This window comes from Hippopotamus amphibius, chromosome 1 (genome assembly GCF_030028045.1).
Source record: "Hippopotamus amphibius kiboko isolate mHipAmp2 chromosome 1, mHipAmp2.hap2, whole genome shotgun sequence".
NCBI lineage: Eukaryota > Metazoa > Chordata > Mammalia > Artiodactyla > Hippopotamidae > Hippopotamus > Hippopotamus amphibius.
Window position 1 is genome coordinate 12594166 of NC_080186.1, and position 22256 is coordinate 12616421.

Consider the following 22256-nt stretch of genomic DNA (forward strand, 5'->3'; position numbering starts at 1 on the left):
TGATCCAGGCTCTTGCCTTCAGGTCTCCTCGTCTCTCCTCAGGCTGCTTATCCCTTAGACTTTGCATCCTATTAGGCAGGGACTGAATACGCCCCATGCATCACTTGTTCCCCCAGTGCTGGTTTGTCAAGTGAATGGATGAATAACTATCTGCCCCCCCCACCTCGCCCCCAGTGTCTATGGCAGAATAGCAGGGATTTTTGTCACCTGGAGTGCTATGGGCTCCTGGGGCCAGCCCAGCCCTCTCTGCCCTTCCTTAGCCCTTCACTGTTGCCGGGTGCAATCCCACTAGTATAGGAGAGGAAACCCCCAGGCAGAAATGCTCTCCCCTACGCTTGACAAAAGGGGGAAATGGAAGCCCTAAAGCTGCCACCTCTAGTGTCTTGGCTCCCAGATCCCCCACTGCCTCTACCCACTCCTCTGGCTCTAAGGACCCAAGCACAGGTGGTAGCGATTCAGGGAGGGGGTAGCAGGTGTGGGCACTCTCCTCCCAACGTTCTTGGAGATTTGCTCCTTCCCTGCTCACCTCTCACATGCTGGTATAAGCTGTACCAGGCAGAGGACATGGTTTCTTGCTCACTGCCTAAGCTCCTGTGCCTGGCACATTACTCCCCAACAAGTGCACGAATAACAGCTAGGGGTAGAGGTAGGATTCAAACTCAGGCCTCATGTGTCTTCCAGCCTCCCCTTGAACAGCATCTGCCACCCTGAACCATCGCTGTCTGAAGACTCAGTGCCCAGTGCAGAGGGGCAGGGGATGCACCTTGGTGTCACAAGTCACCTCGTCACGCCCCACATCCTTGTCCTGTTTGATTCAGCATTCACTGAGCTCCTACGAGGGCCGGCTGGGCTGGTGCCAGGGCTTCCAGTAATGAGGTTGGTGGGGGCTTTTCTCTCCTGTTGTCCTCTGCCCAGCACAGATGGACCAGATGACGGAACTGCATCTCCAGAGCAAGACTTGGCCAGGGTTCCACTGGTGGGATGAGGTCAGAAGCACCCACCCTTCCCCAGGGGATGGTACACGTGATTCTGGCTGGGAGACGTGGGCTCAGAGCCGAGGTTTTTTCATCTGAGGGAGGAACTGGACCATAAACACATCCCAGGATGTGAGAGGTGGGGAAAAGCAGGAAACTACCCCAGTTAAATGCCTTGTAGGCACTGGCACTTGTTTGAGGCAAGCCCATTCTCTCCTGCCCCTGCAGGACGGTAAGAAGGTTAAGAGCGTGGACTCTGGAGTCAAAGCGATCTGGTCCCAACTCTGACTACCTGCGTGACTTCTAAGCCTCCATATCTGTAAAAGGGGGACTGGGATTCCCCTGGCAGTCCAGCGGTGAAGACTTGGTGCTTTCACTGCTGTGGGCCTGGATTTGATCCCTGGTCGGGGAACTAAGATCCTGCAAGCTGTGCGGTGTGGCCAAAAATAAAATTAAAAAAAAGGGGGGAAGGAATGGTAGGTACCCCACAGCTGTAAGGATTAAATGAGGATGCACATGAAATACTCAATGGAGCGCTGAGCACAGGCTTGACCTGGAAATATTACTGTTGGATGAGGAAACGGAGGCTCAGAGAGGGCAGTTGTCCAACATGCTCTGAAAACTCAGGGGATGCCGGGAGCAGATACGTGCCAGGGGCACCCAGGTCAGTGGTATCAGGCAGGAGACAGGCACGGCCAAGCCAGGAAAATATTAGGACTTTATTTGCTACACTGACGGCAGCTCTGAGGGAGGCGGTGGCTGCCGTCTCTACGTGGGCTATCCGTCTCTACATGGGATGTCCGAAGGGGGGACAAGGATAGTCAGCATCTCCCCAGGCGGGGGCACGGAGGGCTGGGCTGGGCAGACGTGGGGCGTGAGTGTGACAACCGCCGACCTCGGGGCTGCGGGAGTGATGGTGGTGGTGCGCCTGGAGATGGGTCGCGGTCGGTGGCTCAGAGGCAGGGAGATCCAGTGTTTGGAGTGCCGGCTGGCCAGGCTTGCGCTACCTCAAGGGCCCAGTGGGCGGCGGCCAGGGCTGCTCGGCCAGCTCTTGCTTCAGCTGCTTGAAACGCTTCTTGGAGGCCCGTTTGGGCCGGAGCCACCGCAGGCAGCCCGGGAGGCACTGGTCCAGCACGCTCTGGCGGAGACAGGGAGGGTGCAGGGGGGCAGCTGTGGCTGAGTCCCACCCCCAGACCCCCCTCCAACCCCAAGCTGGGGGTGGCCCCACCTCCAGCATGAAGGCCCCCACGACGTTGCAGGTGACCAGGCCCAGCAGCGTCAGCTTGAAGCGGGTGTCGGTGATGCTCCTCAGCGTCAGCGGCCCCCGCAGGGGGCCGGGGCCCAGGAGGAGGCCCACCAGGACGAAGCCCAAGAGCACCAGGGCCACCAGGAAGGGCACTGCGGGTGGGGGAGTCCGTCAGGCCAGGAAGTGCCGCACACTCACAGCCATGCCCAGTGGGACCACACAGGAACAGCCCCACAGCCCCTCCCTCCATAACATCTTCCCCTCTCTCCATCATCCCCCCATCCCATCCCCCTCCCTCCATCACACCCCCATCCCATCCCCCGTCCCTTCATCACACCCCCTCATCCCATCCCCCCTCCCTCCATCACACCCCCCATCCCATTCCCGCTCCCTCCATCTCACCCCCATCCCATCCCCCCTCCCTCCATCACAGGCCCCCATTCCATCCCCTCTCCCTCCATCACAGCCCCCATCCCATTCCCGCTCCCTCCATCTCACCCCCATCCCATCCCCCCTCCCTCCATCACAGCCCCCATCCCATCCCTCCTCCCTCCATCACACCCCCCATCCCATCCCCCCTCCCTTCATCACACCCCCTCATCCCATCCCCCCTCCCTCCATCACAACCCCCCATCACACCCCCCTGCAGAGCAGCAGCACCGTTGGTATAGAGCGGCCGGCGGAAGGGCGCCCCCTTGGACACAGCCACGGCCAGGATGAGGTACTGGAAGCTGGACAGACAGAAGACCACCGTGTTCTCATAGTTGGGCAGGTTGCCTGGCGCAGGAACCGTCCTGTTCAGAGGCACGAACCTGGGGGCGCAGGGACTGGGAGTCAGGGAACGAGGGTGAGGAAGACGGGGCACGGGTGGGATCTGAGGTGGGTTCCCTGCCACTCACCAGGGCTGGGCCACGGTCAGGAAGTAGCCCCCCAGCTGCACGCCGGCCACCAGGGCCACCTGCAGCAGCAGGCTGCTGAGCACGGGCACGCTGAGCAGGGCCCCCGGGGGCCGCGCCTGCCCCAGGGCCAGCGCCGGTCCCGTGCGGCTCATGAGCACGGCCACCGTGGTGGTGATGACCAGGTCGATGACCAGGAACTGCACGTCGCCCAGGTTGGTGTTGACCTGCCGGCAGGGAGGGAGGGCAGAGGGGAGGACAGCTCCTAGTCTGATGGGGGAGGCACCAGCCCTGCCCTTAAGGAGTCTGATGGGGAAGGTGTTTTCTTGCCTTGCAACCTGATGGGGAGGCGGCACCCTCCCGCCTCTGGGAGCTCCCCGTCTGATGGAGGAGACACTGTCCTGCCTTCGGGGATCCCCTCTCCCAGTCTGAGGGAGAAGGCATCCTGCTGACCTGGGGAGGCCTGAATCTGACGGGAACTCCCAGGCTGAAGGGGAGGCTGAGGCTCTACCTGGTGGAGCCCCTAGGTTACTAGAGAACACACAGTTCCTGCCCTCAGGATTATGGTGCACACAGGGACAGAAGCTGGTGCAAGGCTTGCACTGCCCTGTGGCATCTCTCGCTTCCAGTGGGGGCGATACCCTCTGGACAGGATGCCGGAGGCACAGCTGAGGTCTGGGTCAGGGTGAGTAGGGAAAGGGCGGACCCGTGGGAAAGGGGCAGAGGCCTGACTCTGTCCCGCTCCCACCTCTGCCTCCTTCACCCCTGCCTGGGTTCTGCCTCAGTCTCCCCTGCAGACAGGGAGCTCCCAGAGGACAGGGATGAAACGCTAGCACAGGACAGCGGCTCCAGTTTCTGAGGACCTACTGTGTCCCAGCTGCTCAGCACTTTCATCATCACAGACAAGTCTCACCACCGAGGCTCTGGAGTGTCCAAACGGTGCGGCTGGCGCAGAATTTGAGGCCACGCCATCTACTGCAGAACCTGCCCCACGCCCCACACTGCTGAGGTCCTCACCCCGGGCCCGGCACGGCGCCTGCAGCTACTCACCGTGTAGAGGATCAGGACGGAGATGAACTGGGTCAGGCTGTACAGGGCCATGTACTTGAAGACGCTGAACGACGTGTCCAGGGAACAGCGACCTTCCCTGGGGAGTGGGTGTGGGCATGAGGGGGCCCAGGCCGGCTGACGGGCCCTGCCGAGCTCCCCCACTGCCCTCTTACCAGCCCCCTGCCCGCCTCACCTGATGACCATGGGCACACACTCAATGCTGGCCACACTCGAGGTGAAGGGTGAGACCACTGAGGCCTCGGCCTGGGAGAGCGAGATGCCCACGTCAGCCGCCTTCAGGGCCCCGCAGTCGTTGGCGCCGTCCCCGCACATGCCCACACAGTACCTGATGGAGAGGGGAGGGTGGCCTGGACTCGTGTTGGCTCTGAGCCTGGGAGGGGCCTCCTCAGCTGTGAGATGACCCACCCACCTCACGGGCTGGCTGGCAGAACACGGGGATGGCTGCATCCTTACTGCCCGATGGGTGCCTGAGAAAGGCTCAGTAAATGGTGCAGAGCAGGTGCCCAGTAAATAGGTGCAATGACAGTATCCACAGGGTCTGTATCCACAGATACAGAGGGCTGACTGTACCACACCATTTTACATAAGGGACTTGAGCATCTGTGGATGCTGGTATCTGCAGGGACTCTTAGGACCAATCCCGCACAGATACCAAGGGCGGTGTACTACTGATAGCATGACAGACCCAGGAGTGCCTGCTGGGTGCTCTGAGGCTGACGGCTCCCTAACGCCTGGGGAGGGAGGCAGGGACACACGGGCCAGCCTGGCCCCCACAGGCCCCTCGCCCACAGGCACTCACTGAAGCTTCTGCAGTTCACACACCAGCTCCGTCTTCTGCTCGGGAGCCATGCGGGCAAAGACAGTGCCCTGGACCAGGACCTGGGAGCACAGGGGGACAGGCGAGGGGCTGAGCAGGGAGCGGAGCATGGCGAGGTGTGGGGCGACCAGGGAGGCCCAGGGGCAGCCCTACCTTGGGCAGCAGCTCGGGGAAGTGCTTCATAAGGACACCAAAGGTGGACCCGCTGAGGGCCAGGTGGCTGGATCGGGGGTCTGGCTCCATGGTGTAGCTGGCGGCCTGGTCAGGATCCTGGGGGCCCGGGAAGCTCAGCTCAGCTCCCCCTGCCCACCCTGAGAGCTGGGGCCCGGGGCAGGTGACACAGGGGTGGGGTCGCGGGTGGGGTGTGTGGCTGGAACTCGGGGTCAGCCTCACCTGAGCCCCGTTCACGGCTGCAGGGGACTCCACTGGCAGGAGCTCGAGGGAGGCAGGCTGGCCCTGAGCAGGGGGGGTGGCGTGGACGATGACCAGGCGCTCCTGGGGGCCCACCATGCCACAGGCCTGGGCCACGGTGACCGCCGTCTGCAGGTTGTCCCCTGGGGGTATGGGGCAAGGTCAGGGTCCAGCTGTTACTGAGGGGGCCATCCTCACCCTGACACATGTAGATGGGAAAATTGAGGCCGGAGGGAATCCGTCTCCATGGCCGGCTGAGTGGCTCAGGCAGGGCTGCAACGTCTCTGAACCTGGGTTTCCTCGTCTATAAAACTAGGCATCAAAGGTCTTAGGGGAAACTGGGGGCCTGGGTTCAAGTTCTACATATACTATAGGCTCGTGGGATCTTAGTTCCCAAAGCAGGGATTGTGGGATCTTAGTTCCCTGAGCAGGGATTGAACCCGGGCCCTCAGCAGTGAGAGCGTGGTGTCCTAACCACTGGACTGCGAGGGAATTCCCTTCATATACTATTTAGTGCTGTGGGACTTTGCTGGGAAGACTGCGTGTGCGTGTGCGTGTGCGTGTGCATGTGTGTAGGGACGGGAAAACAAGGGGAAGGAACCAAACCTATTCAGCCTCTCTGTACCACGCTGGCTAGAATCTTTCTTTTCTTGCTCCATGAAATTGTCACAACCTCTGAGGCTGACCTAATTTCCCCCATTTCTCAGAGGTGGAAACTGGAACTTGGGGAGAGGTCACCCAGCAGGTGAGCAGCCGGGCTGGAACCCAGGCTGTCCAACACCAGCCCCAGGCTCTCTGGAAGTCACTCTACTCTGAGCCTCACTTTCCTTATCTGTCAACTGGGGTGACAATTATCACTCGGGCAGGAGATTATGAAGATACTTGAAATGTTTGAAAAGGACCAGACCTGAAGCAGGGGCCCAAAGAGATGCCCCGGGAAGGGACACCGGGTACTCTTCTCTCTGCCCGGGATGGGGCACGTTCTGCCCTCCTCACCCAGGCCCTGCTGGTACCTGTCACCATGACGGTGCGGATGCAGGTCCTCCGCAGCGCGTGGATGACGGCTGTCGTCTGTGGCTTTAGTAGGTTCCGCATGACTAGTAGCCCCAGGAGGCTCAACTTCCTCTCCACAGTGTCCCTGGAGGGTGAGCACACCTGGGTCAGAGGTCACGCAGTGGCCACGAACCACCCCCCAGCCTCTGAGCAGGGGCATCGGCCCCGGTCTCTGCGCCACTCTGCCCACGAGGCCGGAGGCTCGGCCCCCCAGGCCCACCTCGTCAGTTGCTGAGCTGCCTCCAGGCTGGGTGCGACGGGCAGCGGCTTGCTGGCAAGGGCCACCACGCGGTAGCCAGCGGCCGTGTAGCTCTGCAGCATCTGGGCGAAGTCGGTGGGCACTGCCAGGGAGAGGCAGGTGTCACTGGGACAGGCAGGTGGGGGGCAGCGACAGAGGCTGGGCACCCACCCCATTCTGTGCCGGTGCCGACCAGAAGCCTCGGGGTCCTCCCCCTTCACCTGTCTGGGGGTCGCAGAGGCCTGCCACCAGCTCGGGGGAGCCCTTGACGCAGGCCTCGGGCTGAGCTGCCCCCGGCCACGCCACCACCACGCTCATGCGCTGCAAGGCCGACGAGAAGGGGAAGCGGCTGAGGACGCTCACCGGCACCAGGGGCTCCTCCTGCAGAGTTGGAGGGGCAGCTGAGGGGCTGGCCTGTGGAGCTCAGCCCTCCCACCCCACGCCCCACAGGCACCCCCTCCGCTCACCGTGCCCTGCAGGTGGGACTTCCAAAGCGGGGGTTTCATCACTGCCAAGACCTGTGTCCCGAATGTCGAGTCTGTAACGGGTCCCTCCTCCAGGACCTGGGAGGCAGGCAGAGAATGTTGGCATCGAGGTTGCTGGGCACTGGCTTGGCCCGGGGCAGCCAATCCTTGGCCCGTGGAGAGAGGCAGCGGGAGAGTCTCAAGTTAGACTCATGGAGGACTTCCTTCATGGGAGACTGGATAGAACAGAAGTCAAGAATATGGGCTTTGGAGTTGGGAGGACCCAAGTTCCAACTCTGGCTTTGCCGTTTACAAGCTGCTGGGTGACCTCGGACCAGTGATTCCAAATCTCCCTCAGCCTCAGTCTCCTCCCTGTGAAGCAGGTGTTAAACTCCCTCCCTGGAGCTACAGGGAGGAGTACATGAGATGGGCAGAGCGCTGGCACAGGGTAGGTGCTCAGCACGTGGCCTTGGGCATCGTTATTCTTGGTGGTGGGCATGACAGAGATCCCCCTGGAAGTCCTAGAATGAAGACCGGGTGGGCTTAGTTAGGGCCCGGCTGCCCAGAGGCAGAGGGCGGACCTGCTCGGCCTCCTCACCCAGCCCGTAGATTCCACCATCTTGAGGTCCATGGGGTCGCCCACTGGGGTGTCCCGGAGCCGGCTGAGGGTGTGGCAGGTGGCCAGGGCCCGGAGCAGGGGCCCCATGGGCAGGTGGCGGGGCTCTGGGACCAGCGGCAGGAACTCCTGCCCCTTCAGGGGCACCACACCCATCACGTCCAAGCCGTCCTCAGTGAGGGTGCCTGTCTGCAGGGGGCAAGCGGGCGGGCCCGTGATGAGTCCTGAGGTGAGCTGTGCCCTGTTGCAGTGGGCGCCCATACCCCCAGCCAGGCGGGGCCCACGGGAACCGCCGGAGCCAGAGTGGACCTTTGCTCAAGCAGGTCCCTCTGCCAGGTGTTGTCCCTCCTCAACCCCTGGTGTTTCTGTCTGGCATCATTTCCTCCAGCAAGTCCTATTCCTTAACCCTACAGTTGGGACAGTCAGTGCTTGGTCGGGGCTCCCACCCATGGCCTCCTTACTATCCCATCATTTCTTCGCTGTGGTACCAGGAAGAAGGCCTGGCCATGTACGGCTCTCAGTGTAATGAATGAATGAATGGGTGAGTGAATGAATGAAGGAGTGAATGGATGTCTGCATCTCCCACACCATATTCCAATGGCTCAGCTATACATCTGGCCCCTTCGCGAGCCGGGGAGCTCTATGAATCTGATCAGGCTCTACCCTCCAGCTTTACTAACCATCCAAACTCCTCACCAGGGCCCGCCAGCCTCTGCTTGATCAGGGCCCTGCCCGTCTCATCTCACCCCCTCCCCACTGTTCCTGGTGCCCTAGGCACTTGGTCTGCTGCTCCAAGGAGCCACAAGCCACGCTGCTTATTCCCCTCCTCCTTGCCGGCCCTGCTCTCATCTCAGTGTGGCCCGCTCCTCAGAGGTCACCAAGGGACCAGAGGAGCCGTCCTTGACTGCCCTCTGTCTAAGGGAGTGACCCCCACGGACCATCACGTACCCCATTTGCTTCCTCCTGAGAACCCATCACCATCTGCAGCTCTCTGTGATCCCTGGTTCCCTCATTCTGGGGGTGGGGACATCTCTGTGTGAGTCACTGCTGCTTCCCCAGTGTTGACAGCAGCACTGGGTACCCAGGAGGCCCTCAGTGGTTCTCAAACAAAATGATTTTGGACATTTCATGTTTCGGACCTTGAGCGTGATGCAGGTGGGGAGCTGGGGGTGGAGAGTGCCTCTGGCGTGTCCATCCCAGGACAGGACCTGGTGGTGGCCAGCGCGGGATGGGGCTGGTGGCGGGCTCTGGGTTCAGCAGGCCCTCCATCAATGTTGCTGAATGAAGGATGCGGGTGTGGGGGCCTGGCCGTGAGGCCTGTGTTCCCCGCCCCGCGGCCCCCACCTTGTCGAAACACACCAGGCGGAGCTTGCCCCCCAGGTTGATGCGCATCGGCTGGATGCAGAAGATGCCCTGGCCGCGCAGCCGGCTCTGGGCGTAGAGCGTGCACACGGTCATGGCGGCGGGCAGGGCGGGCGGCACTGCCACCGTCACCAGGTCCAGAGCCCGGATCACGATCTCGTCCAGAGGCACCTGGCGGGAGGCACCCTGAATGCCAAGGGCCAGGCCGGCGGGCCCTGGGCTCCCGCTGGCAGCTCCCACCCGGCCCCCCAGGCGTACCTGGTTGCGGTGGAGGATGAAGATGCTGTAGACGGTGCCGAGGAGCGCTGCGGAGACGGCAAGGGACTCAGCGGGATGGGGGACAGGGCTCCGGGGGCCGCCGGCAAAGTGGGGTGCAGGGGGGCCACTCACCCAGGACGGAGAGGGCAGCCACAAACTTCACGCTGTGTTTATAGAACTTAAAGCTGATGGGCCGCGGGTGCAGGATGGCGCTCACCAGGCCCCCTTTAGCCGTGCAGAACCCTGGGAGGAGGTGGGGAGACGGAGGCGGGGGAAGCGGAGGGTCAGCGTGACCCCACCCCTCCCCCACACCAGCCACACCCCCGGGGTCCTGACACCTGATGCTCCCGGGGTCAGCAATCACCAAGGTTGGGGGTCACACATGATGGCCCACAGGCCTTGCCCAGCCTCCACAGGTTTAGTAAATAAGGAATTAGGAATACCGTCTACAAACTGGGTGGTTTCACTTCAAATCCAGATGTGTGGCTTTTGCTGAAAAAAGTCAAATCTGGTGCCACTGGGTCCTTTTCCCACGTGGCAGGGGCCTGCCGGAGAGGTATAGCGCTGCTCTCCTCCTAAGCGGTGGGCTCCTTCCTTCTTGCCATGTCCCTGCCCACTTCAGCCAATCCCAAGTTGGGATGGGACTTGCCTGAGTCCCAGAGCAGGACAGTGGCAGAGATAGGTCCTGCCCGACTCTGTGTCACCTCTCCTCTAGGTGCTGGGCCCAGCATCCCACCCCACCTCCCTGACTTGTACCTGTCTGGGTCACCACCGCCAGGACGTGGGGTCCTACAAAGGCCCGGGCCTGCAAGATGAGGGTCCCACAGAAGAGCGTGTGCCGCCGGTGGGTCTCTGGGAAGTAGGGCACTTGTCCCTCTGGCAGGGCCGTCTTTAGCACTGGAACACTCTCCCCTGGGAGGGACATGGTGTGAGGCCCGTGGTGGGAGGCCCCTCCCACCAACAAGACCAAGCCTTATGCCTAGAATCGTTACAGAAACCCCAGGTTTCATTTAACTCTCGTAACTGTGTGTGAGGAAATCACTGCCCCCATTTTACAGAGAGCTACGCTGAGGCTCAGCGAGAACAAAAGACACAGGCACAGCCAGGCAATCCTGGGATGTGTGCCAGCCAGTTTCCAGGTACCATCTCTCAGGGGGGCCAGGAAGAGCTGCGAGCACACAGTGCGGGTGGAGTGGGGGGCCACTGTGGGGGAAGTCGTTGTGCCTCACCCGGTGACTGTGGGGGTAGGACGGGCTGAGGCCCGGATTGTTCCCTGAGAGCAAAGGTAAAAGAGCACTCCATCTAAAAAGTTCTGACGCGAGGCAGAGGGGCTTGGTGGCCCGGGAGGGGGGACAAGAGGCCATCACCTGGGGCAGGGGCTGACCTGTCAGCGAGCTCTCATTGACCATGCACTCGCCAGCCACCAGGGCGGCGTCACAGGGCATCAGCCCACCCTCCTGGGGCAGCACCAGACAGTCTCCTGGCACCAACTCGCTGGAGTCAATCCATTCCTCCTCTGCGGGCAAGCAGGAGTCTCAGCTTGGTGCAGGGCGGAGGGGGCAGGGGGACTCCCCCACTGACCCCAGCCTCCTTCCCTCCCCCAGCCTCTCACCTTCCCCAGCCTCCCTCCCTCCCCCAGCCTCTCACCTCCCCCAGCCTCTCACCTTCCCCAGCCTCCCTCCCTCCTCCAGCTTCTCACCTTCCCCAGCCTCCCTCCCTCCTCCAGCTTCTCACCTCCCCCAGGCCGGCACACGCACACTTGTACAGACAGCTGGACCATGTCCCTCAAAGTCTGGCTTTGCTGTGGGCAGGGGGACAAGAAGGGAGTGGGTGGGTGGAGGTCTCCTCGGACACCGCCTGCCCGGTCCCATGCACCTCACTCCACCCACCTTCCTGGTCTTGTATATGGACACGCAGATGGAGACGATGGAGATGAGTAAGATGCAGACGGCGTACCAGTAGTAGTAGTCGGCCAGCCACAGCCCGATGCTGAAGGCCTGGAACCCATAGTAGGGGTTCAGTGCCTGGGGGAGGGGCGGGGAGGCAGTGTCAGGGCCTGGGTCCCCCAGGGCAGCCCGGCCATAGGCTGGGCCTCCTGTGCCCACGGAAGCAGAGGGCCTGGCAGCTGCCAAAAGACTAAAGCCAGGCCAGTCTCCTGGTCAGTCCTGTCCAGACATCCCTCAAGCCCCCAGCTTCTTTGCTCCAGAAAGGACAAGGGCATTTACACGAGAGGCCCCTGCTAAGCACATCAGCTAAATGTCGTACAACAGTGACGACAATTCCACAAGGCGGATGCTACTATCAGCTTCATTTTACAGCTGAAGAAGCTGAGGCACAGAAGGGTTAAGTCACTTGCCTAAAATCACACAGCTCCCAAGTGGCCAACTGGGGTTTACAGCAGGCTAGACTCCAAGGCCTCATCTCTGTCTCACAGGCGTCTGCCCCTGGCTCAGAGGGCTGGGATGTTAGTTGGGTACTCTAGGTGTGTCCAGGTCACTGGCTTCCCTTTGTCCCCCTGTGACCCTGGCCATACCACATCCCCCCTCTGAACTCCGGTTCCTCACGTGCGAACGGAGCGTCCCTACTGCGAGGCTGTTGGAGCACAAAAGTGGGTGAGGCACGGAAAGGACCCAGACCCTGGAGCCTGGCGCTCGGCATACAGCAGGAGCCCAGGCTGTGTGGGTTTCTCTCTTGGCCTCTCATCCCCAGCCCTAGCCTGGACCAGAACTTCCAACTCCTCTCCCTGAAATGACTGGGGCAGGATCTGAGATGACTCTCCACTACGGAGAAGAGGACAGCTGGTACCATCTGCCTCCGTCAAGTGGCCCGAGAGGGCAAGTTCCTGGCCCAGGTCACACAGCCAGCTCTGGCCAGAGCTGGGACGAGGCCCAGAGACAGCCCTACCTCGTCCACCAGCAGCTGGGGATAGGACTTGACCGGCACACTGATCACGTTGGGGCCGTAGGTGGTCTTCCTGTAAGAGGAGAAGTGGCACAGCCGTCAGACAGAGGGGCGGTGGCCGCTGGACCCTCCAGCGGCGGCCGAGCTCCCTACTTTTACAGCTGGGGAAACTGAGGCTCGGAGAAGGCAGGTGACGGGAAGAAGGCCACACCCAGGGGGGCAGGACAGGTGGCCCCAGCTCTCAGGGCAGCACCCACCTCATGGTTTGGTCCTGGAGGCTGAGGCCGGTGCGCGAGCGGCGGAGGTCGTCACAGGTACGGCCATGGTCCAGCTGGCTGGGAGGACGGGGAGGGGCACTTGTGTGGGTGGCGGGGTCTGAGCTCGGAAGCCCCCATGCCTCCTGGCCCACCTCCGCCACACCAAGCTCCCAGGAGAAGGCAGGTCCCTCACTAACTCTGGGCTGAACTTTGTCCTCTCGTTCCTCTGACTGGGCCCCAAACCATCTCACCCAGGAAAAACAATGAGAGATGATGACAGTGGTTAACAGTGACAACAGCTGCTGTGATTCAGTGACACTTAGAGCTTTCTTTACAACAATGCTGCCTCGGGTAAGTCACTTAACCTGGCCGGGTCTCCGATTTCTCATCTGCAACATGGACACGGTGACAGCCGCCTGCCTCAGAGGGCTACGGGTGGATCAAGTGAGGTGAGTTTCGCCAAGTGCTTGGACAGGCCCTGGCACTTACTAAGCGACAAACACAGCAGCGATGTTTGCTCCTCTTCTCACGTAGCAGAGGCTGGTGCTGTCCTCCCTACGCCCCTCTGGCGCTCAAGACTGTGCAGGGCAGCCTCTCACTGCAAACTCCTGTCCTGGCTTGGGGGCTTCTCTTGGCTGCTCTGCCCGTGAGCCAGGAAGGCGGAAACCGTGCAAGAGCTCACGTATTCCGCAAGTGATAACGGCAGGGGGCTGAGGGGTACGTACCCCCGGTTTCCGTGCTGTTTGGGTGAGGGCACCCTGAGGTGCGTGCTCTACACTGGCTCGAAGGGATCCCCAGGGGACCGCGCTGCAGGTGCACACGCCAAGGCCCCTCCAGCGGCTGCCTCGCCTCCTCTGTGTCTCACTGGCATCACCGCGCAAACGGATTCTGTGCACTTGAACCCTCATCGTGGGGTCTGCTTCTCGGGGCTCAAACTAAGACATGAGCTGAACTGATACTCATCAAGCGCTTAGCAGGCGGCAGAGCAGGTACAAGATGCCAAACAGAAGGTTCAAGTCCAGAGCTTATGGTCTGGTTCACAGCAGTGTTACCACCTTGGGGTCCAGGTGCTGTGCCAAGCCTTACATGACAGTCCTGCATTTCACCCTCAAGATAACCCTAGGAGGCCGGGATTCCCTCCATGAGCTATTTACAAACAGGCGCAGTGACTCGCCCATGGTCAAGGGGGCCAAGGCACAGAGCTGAGAGGGGAGTCCAGGCCGGGCTACCTCATACCACTTCCTCCGCCCAACCCAGCACCCACTGTGGGGGGTGGCGTCGGCCCTGACCCCTACCTGACTTGGCAGAAGGCCTGCTGGGTCTCCATCCAGACATAGCGCTGCCCCCGGAAGAGGTAGTAGCGCAGCACACGCTGCAGGGTGGGAGAGAGGAGAGGTGGGCGGGAGGCGGCCCCAGGGGGAGTGTGCCTGGCAGGGGCGGGGGCAGGAAAGAGGCAGGAGAGGTGTGGAAGGGGGACAGGTGACTGGCCAGCATCCTGGACGTTGGGGACAAGAGAACCAGAGGTGCCTGGAGAACAATGGAGTCCAACCCCCCTTGTGCAGGGTGTGAAACTGAGGCCCAGAGATGGGCGAGGACTTGTCCAGAACCCAGCTGTCCACTTACTGCCTCTTCAGTCCTGTGGAGCTGGGTGGTGTCCATCCATGTATCCCCTGGTACTGCCCCCACAGCCGCATGGCTCCGGCCGTCCTCCACCTGGGTCTGTGGGGGCAACTCCAGGCTGGGGAGAGGGGTGGGGGTTACCATGGAGCCCTGGGAGCTGCCCCAGCACCTCCTCATTCCCACAGAGCCACCTTCCCTCCCTGGGACGGGAGGCCCCAGGGTCAGAGCCTTTGTGGGGGGCAGGTAGGGAAAGCAGGGGCTTCTGCAAAGCGGCAATGGGGCTGCGTCACCTATCTTCGCTGATGGCCTCGGTCTGCACCTGGACAGTATAGAGCTGCCACGAACTATCCTGGAACATGGAGGTGTGGACTCAGTCCTGGAAGAGACCCCTCCCCTCCTCGACCCCACCCCACCGCCCGGTGGCCCCTGCTGGAGGAGGCAGGGATCAGGGATACAGGTGACCTCCTCAGGAATCACCCGCCCCGCCCCATCTGCCCACTGCTCAGACGGGAAAGCTGAGGTCTAGCGAGGAGAAGCACCCGTGTAAGGTCCCACAGAAAGTCAGTGGCCAGGTTGGGCTGAGAATCCAAGCATCCTCCTCCCCGCAACGCTGACCCCCCGCCACCCCTCTCGAGCCCCAGGCTGGCCCCTGCTCCCCCGCCTCTCACCTCTTTGTCTCTTATTTCGATAACGAGTGTTTCGGCGCGGGCCAGGTTGCACGGCTGGAGCCGCAGCCGCACCCCCCACACGGGCTTCCATCGGAACAGCAGCAAAGGGATCCCTGCCATCATCCAGACCACGATGTGATAGCCGATGACTCTCCAGGGACTGCCACAGTAGCCGCTGAGCCTCTGCGCACACGGGCGAGAGAAGGCCGAGGTGGGGGCGGGGGTATCCGGGTGGGGCTGGGCCTGACCCCCAGGTGGAGTTCCCACCCCCACCCCGGCCCTCCCCTGCCCACGCACCACGGATGAAACTGAGGAGCTGAGGGGATCGATAGATGTCTCTATCGTCAGGGTCCCATAACCGGCGGGCGTGGGGCCCACGAGCGGGCTGCTGTCTGTGGACAGAAGGGAGAAACGGCATTTGGTGGGGGGTGGAGGTGGGGTTCCTCCTTCTTTGTTTCAACACAACGGCAGCACAGCCACTGTAATAAAGCTGGTCTGATAAATCCAGGAACTTGAGTCTTCACGGGTCTGTTATCTGGCTCTTCTGTTGGTTCTCACGCATGGAGTCTGGCTTCCTCGTACGCCTGGTGATTTCGGCCCGGGGGTGGGCCCAGGGTCGGGAGACCGGGCCTGTTGAGCACGCCGAGCTTCAACAGCACCCGCACACGCAGCTCTGAGCCTCCGGGGAGCTCTGCGTCCCACTTTGCATCTGGTTTCCACCCTGAGGGCGGGGACAGGCCGCTCATCCTTTTTCACCTTTCACGCCCAGCACAGGCCCGGCAGCGAGGAGATGCCGAGAAGTCAGGTCTGGATGGATACAATGTCAGGGCAGCCAGGAAAGGGGCAGTCTCACTCCGAAGGTGAAATGGGGGGAGGGGGAGGGAAGAACCCAGCCACTAGGGGTGGGCTGCAGAGGAGGGGTGAGCTGAGCAAGCCCCCCAGGCCCGAGCAGAGAAGCCGCTCTGTGCCAGGGCCTGGCTGAACAGTTGACAGGTTCCTTCTGTGAGGAAGGGCCCACTATCACCCACATTTTACAGATGGGTAAACTGGAGGCTCAGGGAAGAGCAGTGGGCATCTCGACTGCAGCAATTCTCTTTTTCTCCTGCCTCCCCTACTGTAGAGCTGCGGTCCTAGCAGAGCAAGCAGTCAGTGGCTGTTCTGGGGCCCGGGAGGGGGTGGGGCTCACGGCTCCCACCCTTGGGTAGCCTCTGCCAGGGTTTCTCTAACTGTGGTCCCTGGAACTCTTGGAGGACCTCTTAGACACGAAGATGCCTGGGGCCCACCCAGACCTGCGGGCACAATGGTGGCGGTGCTGGGCATCTGTATGTTTCCAGGAGCCTCTGCAAAATCTCACTAAGGGGGATGGGAAAGCTGGGCAGGTGGGAGGCAGCCTGCTGATTTTCCGGGCTCCCTCCCCTCCTCCTCCCCAACCAGAGCTCTGCAGAGGCCTGATGTGAAAGTTCCACCCAACAAGCCCAAGGTGTCCCAGGCAGCTGCCCCGTCACAACATCCCCAGCCCCTCAGCTTCTCTGTCCCCAAACACTTGGGTTTCTGCAGCTTCTCCAAGCCCCAAAGCAACCATGACGGTCAGCATTCCCCGAGGGCCCACTACGTGCGGGCTCTGCTCGTGGTCCTCCTTACGTGGCTAACGCAACGACCCTGCCATGCAAGCACAATAATTATACCCTTTTCATAGAAGAGAATTAGGCTTAGAGAGGTTACGTAACTTGCCCAAGATCACACAGCCAAGTACATGGTAGTGTCAGGATGCGATCCTACACAGGCTGATCCAGGGTGGGTTTTAATTCCCATCAGACCACGCAGAGTCTGTTCCCTCCTATTCCAGCTGCCATATCTCCACATAAGGATGGTAAGAACAATTACCATGGTAATGACCATAATAAGAACAGCCAACATCCATTAAGCACTTCCCAGGTGACAAGAGCCGCTCTAGCCTTCCACATGAATTAGCTCATTTAACCCTCTGGCAACACGATGAGGGGACTCTCACTTTTCCCATGTGTACAAATGAGAGAAGCGAGGCTCAGAGTCACAAAGGCCCCCCGGTAAATGGTGGAGCCAGGAAGTCGGAGCCCAGATCCTGTGTTTTGGGGGCCAATGTGGGCATTTTCAGAGAACAAGGCACATCCCCTGTGCTGCCTGAGGCCTCTTTCCATAAGATGACTCAAAACCCAAATTAACTCAAGCCACACCCACGACCAATCCCTCCCCTGTCCACTGGGTGACTCAGCTGCCACCAGCTCCAAGAAGGGCCTGGTCTCTGGGGAACACACACACACACACACACACACACACACACACACACACACACACACACACACACACACACACACACACACACACACACACACACACCACACGAAGCCTGTAGCTCTCAACTATCCCAGTGTCTAGCCAGTGGTAAAGTCTCAAGGCCGGAGGGCACGGGGCCTGGTCAGCCTTCTGCCCTGAGGCTCATAGAGACCCCAGCCTGGGTCCCCTGGGGGGGTCCCTTTTGCTCTCTGGTCCTGGCCCAGTCCAGCTTGTGAGTGAGGCTTGTCAGGGCAAATAGCTGAGGCCTTTCTGCTCTCTGGGGTGTGTGTGTGTGTGTTGGGTTGGGGGCCAGGTGTGTGGGAGTGTGTGTGTGTGTGTGTGTGTGTGTGTGTGTGTGTTGGGTTGGGGGCCAGGTGTGTGTGTGTGTGTGTGTGTTGGGTTGGGGGCCAGGTGTGTGTGTGTGTGTGTGTGTGTGTGTGTTGGGTTGGGGGCCAGGTGTGTGTGTGTGTGTGTGTGTGTGTGTGTGTGTTGGGTTGGGGGCCAGGTGTGTGGGTGTGTATGTGTGTGTTGGGTTGGGGGCCAGGTGTGGGGGTGTGTGTGTGTGTGTGTGTGTGTGTGTGTTGGGGGCCAGGTGTGTGTGTGTATGTGTGTGTGTGCGCGTGTGTGTTGGGTTGGGGGCCAGGTGTGTGTGTGTGTGTGTGTGTGTGTGTTGGGTTGGGGGCCAGGTGTGTGGGGGTGTGTGTGTGTGCGCGTGTGTGTTGGGTTGGGGGCCAGGTGTGTGTGTATGTGCGCGTGTGTGTTGGGTTGGGGGCCAGGTGTGTGTGTGTGTGTGTGTGTGTGTGTGTGTGTGTGTGTGTGTGTGTGTGTTGGGTTGGGGGCCAGGTGTGTGTGTGTGTGTGTGTGTGTGTGTGTGTGTTGGGTTGGGGGCCAGGTGTGTGTGTGTGTGCGCGTGTGTGTTGGGTTGGGGGCCAGGTGTGTGTGTGTGTGTGTGTGTGTGCGTGTGTGTGTTGGGTTGGGGGCCAGGTGTGTGGGGGTGTGTGTGTGTGCGCGTGTGTGTTGGGTTGGGGGCCAGGTGTGTGTGTGTGTGCGCGTGTGTGTTGGGTTGGGGGCCAGGTGTGTGTGTGTGTGTGTGTGTGTGTGTTGGGTTGGGGGCCAGGTGTGTGTGTGTGTGTGTTGGGTTGGGGGCCAGGTGTGTGTGTGTGTGTGTTGGGTTGGGGGCCAGGTGTGTGTGTGTGTGTGTGTTGGGTTGGGGGCCAGGTGTGTGTGGGGGTGTGTGTGTGTGTGTGTTGGGTTGGGGGCCAGGTGTGTGTGTGTGTGTGTTGGGTTGGGGGCCAGGTGTGTGTGTGTGTGTGTTGGGTTGGGGGCCAGGTGTGTGTGGGGGTGTGTGTGTGTGTGTGTTGGGTTGGGGGCCAGGTGTGTGTGTGTGTGTGTTGGGTTGGGGGCCAGGTGTGTGTGTGTGTGTGTTGGGTTGGGGGCCAGGTGTGTGTGTGTGTGTGTGTGTGTGTGTTGGGTTGGGGGCCAGGTGTGTGTGTGTGGGTGTGTGTGCACGTGTGTGTTGGGTTGGCAGGGCGGGATGTGCAGGCTGGGGAGGCTCACCCTAGATCCCGGCTTGGGGAGCAGGACGACAGGAATTCAGGACAAGTGACCCGGCCTGGCAACCAGGTTCTCAGGTCCTTGGCCACCAACAAGCCACAGCCCTTTTCTTGTGCCCTCTTCACAAGGCCAGTGAAGTCCCAGCTGTCCTTGCCAGAGCCCTCACCAGCCCTGGAGACCTTGCTCCCTGAGTGGTGCAGGGCGGGTCATTTCACCTCCTTCAGGGCTGTTCTCGGGCTGGTTCTGGGGTGCAAGGAAAAGGGCACCTGAAGGGGGGCTTCCCCGGTGGTCCAGTAGTTAGGACTCCGTGCTTCCACGGCAGGTGGCATGGGTTCCATCCCTGCTCAGGGAACTAAGATCCCCACACGCTGCTCAGTGTGGCCAAAATCCCCCCAAACCACCACCAGCACCAACAAGAGTACCTCAGGGTCATCGGGGGCCGACACAGGCCAGGCACCGCTCAAGGGCTTTACACACGTCATTCCTCACCACTGTGAAGTGGGGACTACTTTTATCCCTATTGTACAGATTAGGACACTGAGGCCCAGAGAAGTGAAGTACATTGCCTAAAGGCTACACAGCCAGCCCGCGGTGGGACCTGGATCCAGGCAGTGTGGCTGTAGGGTCCACGCTCTCAACCACAGCACTACCAGCGCCACTGGTCATCGTGCTCCTGGCTCTCTCACGAGTGCCTCAGCCTCTCTGAGCGTCCATTCTCCCATCTCTGAGATCAAAACCCCAAAGCAGCTGGCACATGGGGTGTTTGAAGTTCCTGCAGCGTGGCCTGTAAGTTCCTGGAGCGTGGCCTGTACCGCAGGCGTTGCCGGCTCCCCTGCCAAGGAGGTGTGGCTTCCGCTCTGACCCATTTCTCAGGCTCCCCTCTACGTTCCCGTTGTCCCCCGTCTGAAAACTCACAGCTGCGCCACTGCTCCCCTGTGTGCATTCAATAGCTCCTCCCCGCGCCTCCAAACCCTCAGGCCAGCAGGTGTGCTGGGGATGGGACTGCAGCAGGCTGTGCTGACCCCTGGTGGGCCACTCTGCTCCCGCTGATCTGATTTCATCCTGCAACAATCATACAACTTACCCCATTTTACAGATGAGAAAACTGAGCCTCAAGAGAGGCAATGTGCCCACCAATTTGTCTCCCAGCTAGAAAGGGCCTTACTCCAGAGTCCCCTCTGCCCGCCTCACCCCCATCCACTGACACCATCACATCAGGCTTGCACAGGTGTCATCGCCCTCCTGCTCACAGTGCCTGGCATGTGGCTGAGACTCAGGAACCACTTATTGAATGAATGAATGAGTGCTGTACACCTCGCTGACTAACAGAGCATGGAAGCAATGGTGCAAGAGTCACTGTGTCCATCTCCTGCCTGTGCATCAGCTGGGAGGTGCAGAGGGATGAGCCTCTTCTTGAAGGGCCCCACCAGAGACCACCTGGAGCTGCCCTCACTGGTTTGCTTCCCTCACGATCTAAACAATGTTCCCTCCGGAAGTTCTTCCTTGTGTGTATCACACACCCATCATTTCACAAGGATGCTCTCCCAGTCAACCTGGGGAAGGAAGAGGGGAGCCTGAAAGAGGAAGTCACATCTGTGGAACTCTCTAGTCTCCCAGTAAGGTCAAGCCCAGGGCATGCTCTTGCAGAACACCTGTCAAAACACTCAGAAGGGCTTGTTTATCTCTATTCACATCTCAGTCTCCCCAGGGATGGCACAGGAAGGTCAGGGCAGTGTCTGATCTCCTTCAGTACCACCAGCTCAGGCCAGCTCCTTGGGATGAGAATACTTTCAGAAACGGCTGCACTGCTCTTCTGAATAACAGCGACCGATCTTCACGCATAACCCTCTGAGGAAGGGACTCTTAGCATCCCATTGCACAGCTGGGGAAACTGAGGAATACAGCTTCAAAGTCCCTTGCCCAGGCTCACACAGCTTGAAAGGGGAGAAGCTGGAAATGAGCGGGTCTGAATAAACACATTCCTCTTAGTTCATCCTCACAGCCATCTCTCAAAAAGCATGGATTAGGATCCCCATTTAACATGAGGCACAGAAAGGTTGATTAATGTGTCCAAAGTCACACAGCTCTGAGTGGTCAAGACTAGACTTGAACCTAGTCTGACTCCACAGCTCTGGGGCAATGCGATGAGTACTGCAGAGCGGAGGGGCTGGAGTCAAAGCCATTTGGGAACCTCTTGTTTCCTGCGGAAGCACTGGTTTCCTGCTGGCGACCTGGCAGAGGCCCAGGGCAGCAGGGCTGCCTCCTCCATTGCTGCGCTTCTCCTGCGGCCAGAAGCTCCTCCCCTGGACCAGGCTGAGTGTAAGGGACAATGTGCCAGGAGCTCCCTGTTTCCATCTGGGGTCCAGGGGCCATATCTCCTCAGCCTTTCCCCTCCCCCACCCCGGGTGCACTCTAGAGGTGGGGAGTGGGGGAGTAAGATGGGAGATGGGAGGGAGAGACCTGAGCTGAAGGGTCTGCAGCTGCAGAAAGGATGCTCAAGTGTTGGTGGCCCTTGGCTGAGGTCTGGGTCTGAGTGACCCACGTGGAAATGAGACCCTTCTAAACAGGACAGGTCTACTGGCCCCATTTGCAGTAGGTGGGATTTAAATTAGACTCTGGAACGGGTGGCCTCCAGACACAGGGCCTGAGACAGGTAACGTGGAGGGTGTGGTCCCTGGACCTGGGTGCCGACAGGCTTCCTCTAGGGGCCTGAGGCAAGGGCCCAGCAGTGGCATTGGCGCCCCAGGGCACTCCCACCCAGGGACTCAGGAGCCCTGGCTTCCCCAACCCCATTCATTCATTCAGCCAAGAGAAACAACCGCTCAGAGGCCCCGGATGCAGCGGCCTCCATGTCTCTCGCCCCACCTGGACATCCGCAGCACCCCCCGCACCGATTACTTTCTTGCTCGGTGGCTCCAGGCGCTTCCTCTCCCCGGGCTTTAGGAAGGCGCGGAGCGGACAGCTCTGCGCGCTGCCATCCCCGGGCTCCTGGCCTCTCGGGGAAGGGGGAGGGCACGGGCGCCGGGATGTCCCAGGGGCCGCTCCCTCGGCCCGCGCCCCCGCGGTGGGGGTGTCTCCCCGCGACAGGTGTGACGACGGGCGGTCCGGGGACCGCGCCCGCTGCCTGTCGGCCCGGGCTGCGCGCTCACCTGCGCTCATGGCGGCTCCTCGCGCTCATCGCCGGGCCCGGGCGTCGCGATGCCCCGCCGTCGGGGCCGAGGCGGAAGGCCAGGGGTGCGGGGCGCTGCGGGGCTGGGCGGCCCGGGGCACCTGCAGGACCCGGCAGCTGGAGCAGCGGCGAAGGTGCCGCAGTCGGATTCTGCGCGGCGCCAAGCCCCGCCCCGCCCCGCCCCGCCCTCTGCGGCCCCGCGTCCGCCTGCGCGCCGCGGGGGCTGCCGGGTCTTGTAGTCCGAGCCCGCCCCGAACGCGCACGCGGGGGAGGGGCGCCCAGCGACAGACGCGACAGCCTGGGGACAGACCCACGCGCAGAGGGGTGGATACTCAGGGAATCCGAGAGGACAACCCTCGGACACACGA

General features: G+C 61.1%; 1 protein-coding gene across 7 annotated transcripts; it reads right to left on the bottom strand.

The window, feature by feature from the left end:
- Positions 1-1679: 1679 nt before the first annotated feature.
- On the bottom strand, positions 1680-22047 carry ATP13A2 (ATPase cation transporting 13A2). 7 transcript variants are annotated; one of them, XM_057700542.1, is made up of 29 exons: positions 21869-22047; positions 15150-15244; positions 14853-15035; positions 14475-14533; positions 14188-14302; positions 13860-13936; positions 12565-12642; positions 12311-12380; positions 11296-11403; positions 11141-11207; positions 10791-10922; positions 10163-10318; positions 9539-9649; positions 9407-9453; positions 9131-9319; positions 7769-7975; positions 7174-7269; positions 6928-7087; positions 6689-6809; positions 6429-6553; positions 5398-5558; positions 5158-5274; positions 4987-5066; positions 4360-4512; positions 4167-4263; positions 3120-3343; positions 2881-3032; positions 2203-2372; positions 1680-2112 (listed from the first exon to the last, which is right to left on the bottom strand). In XM_057700542.1, the coding sequence occupies exons 1-29, from the start codon at positions 21876-21878 to the stop codon at positions 1978-1980; spliced, it is 3495 nt and encodes a 1164-aa protein (XP_057556525.1). In that variant the 5' UTR covers positions 21879-22047; the 3' UTR covers positions 1680-1977. The 7 variants fall into 7 exon arrangements, with proteins under 7 accessions (XP_057556525.1, XP_057556518.1, XP_057556539.1 ...); XM_057700535.1 differs by having other exon boundaries at positions 11296-11430; XM_057700556.1 differs by lacking the exon at positions 9131-9319 and having other exon boundaries at positions 11296-11430.
- Positions 22048-22256: the final 209 nt, after the last annotated feature.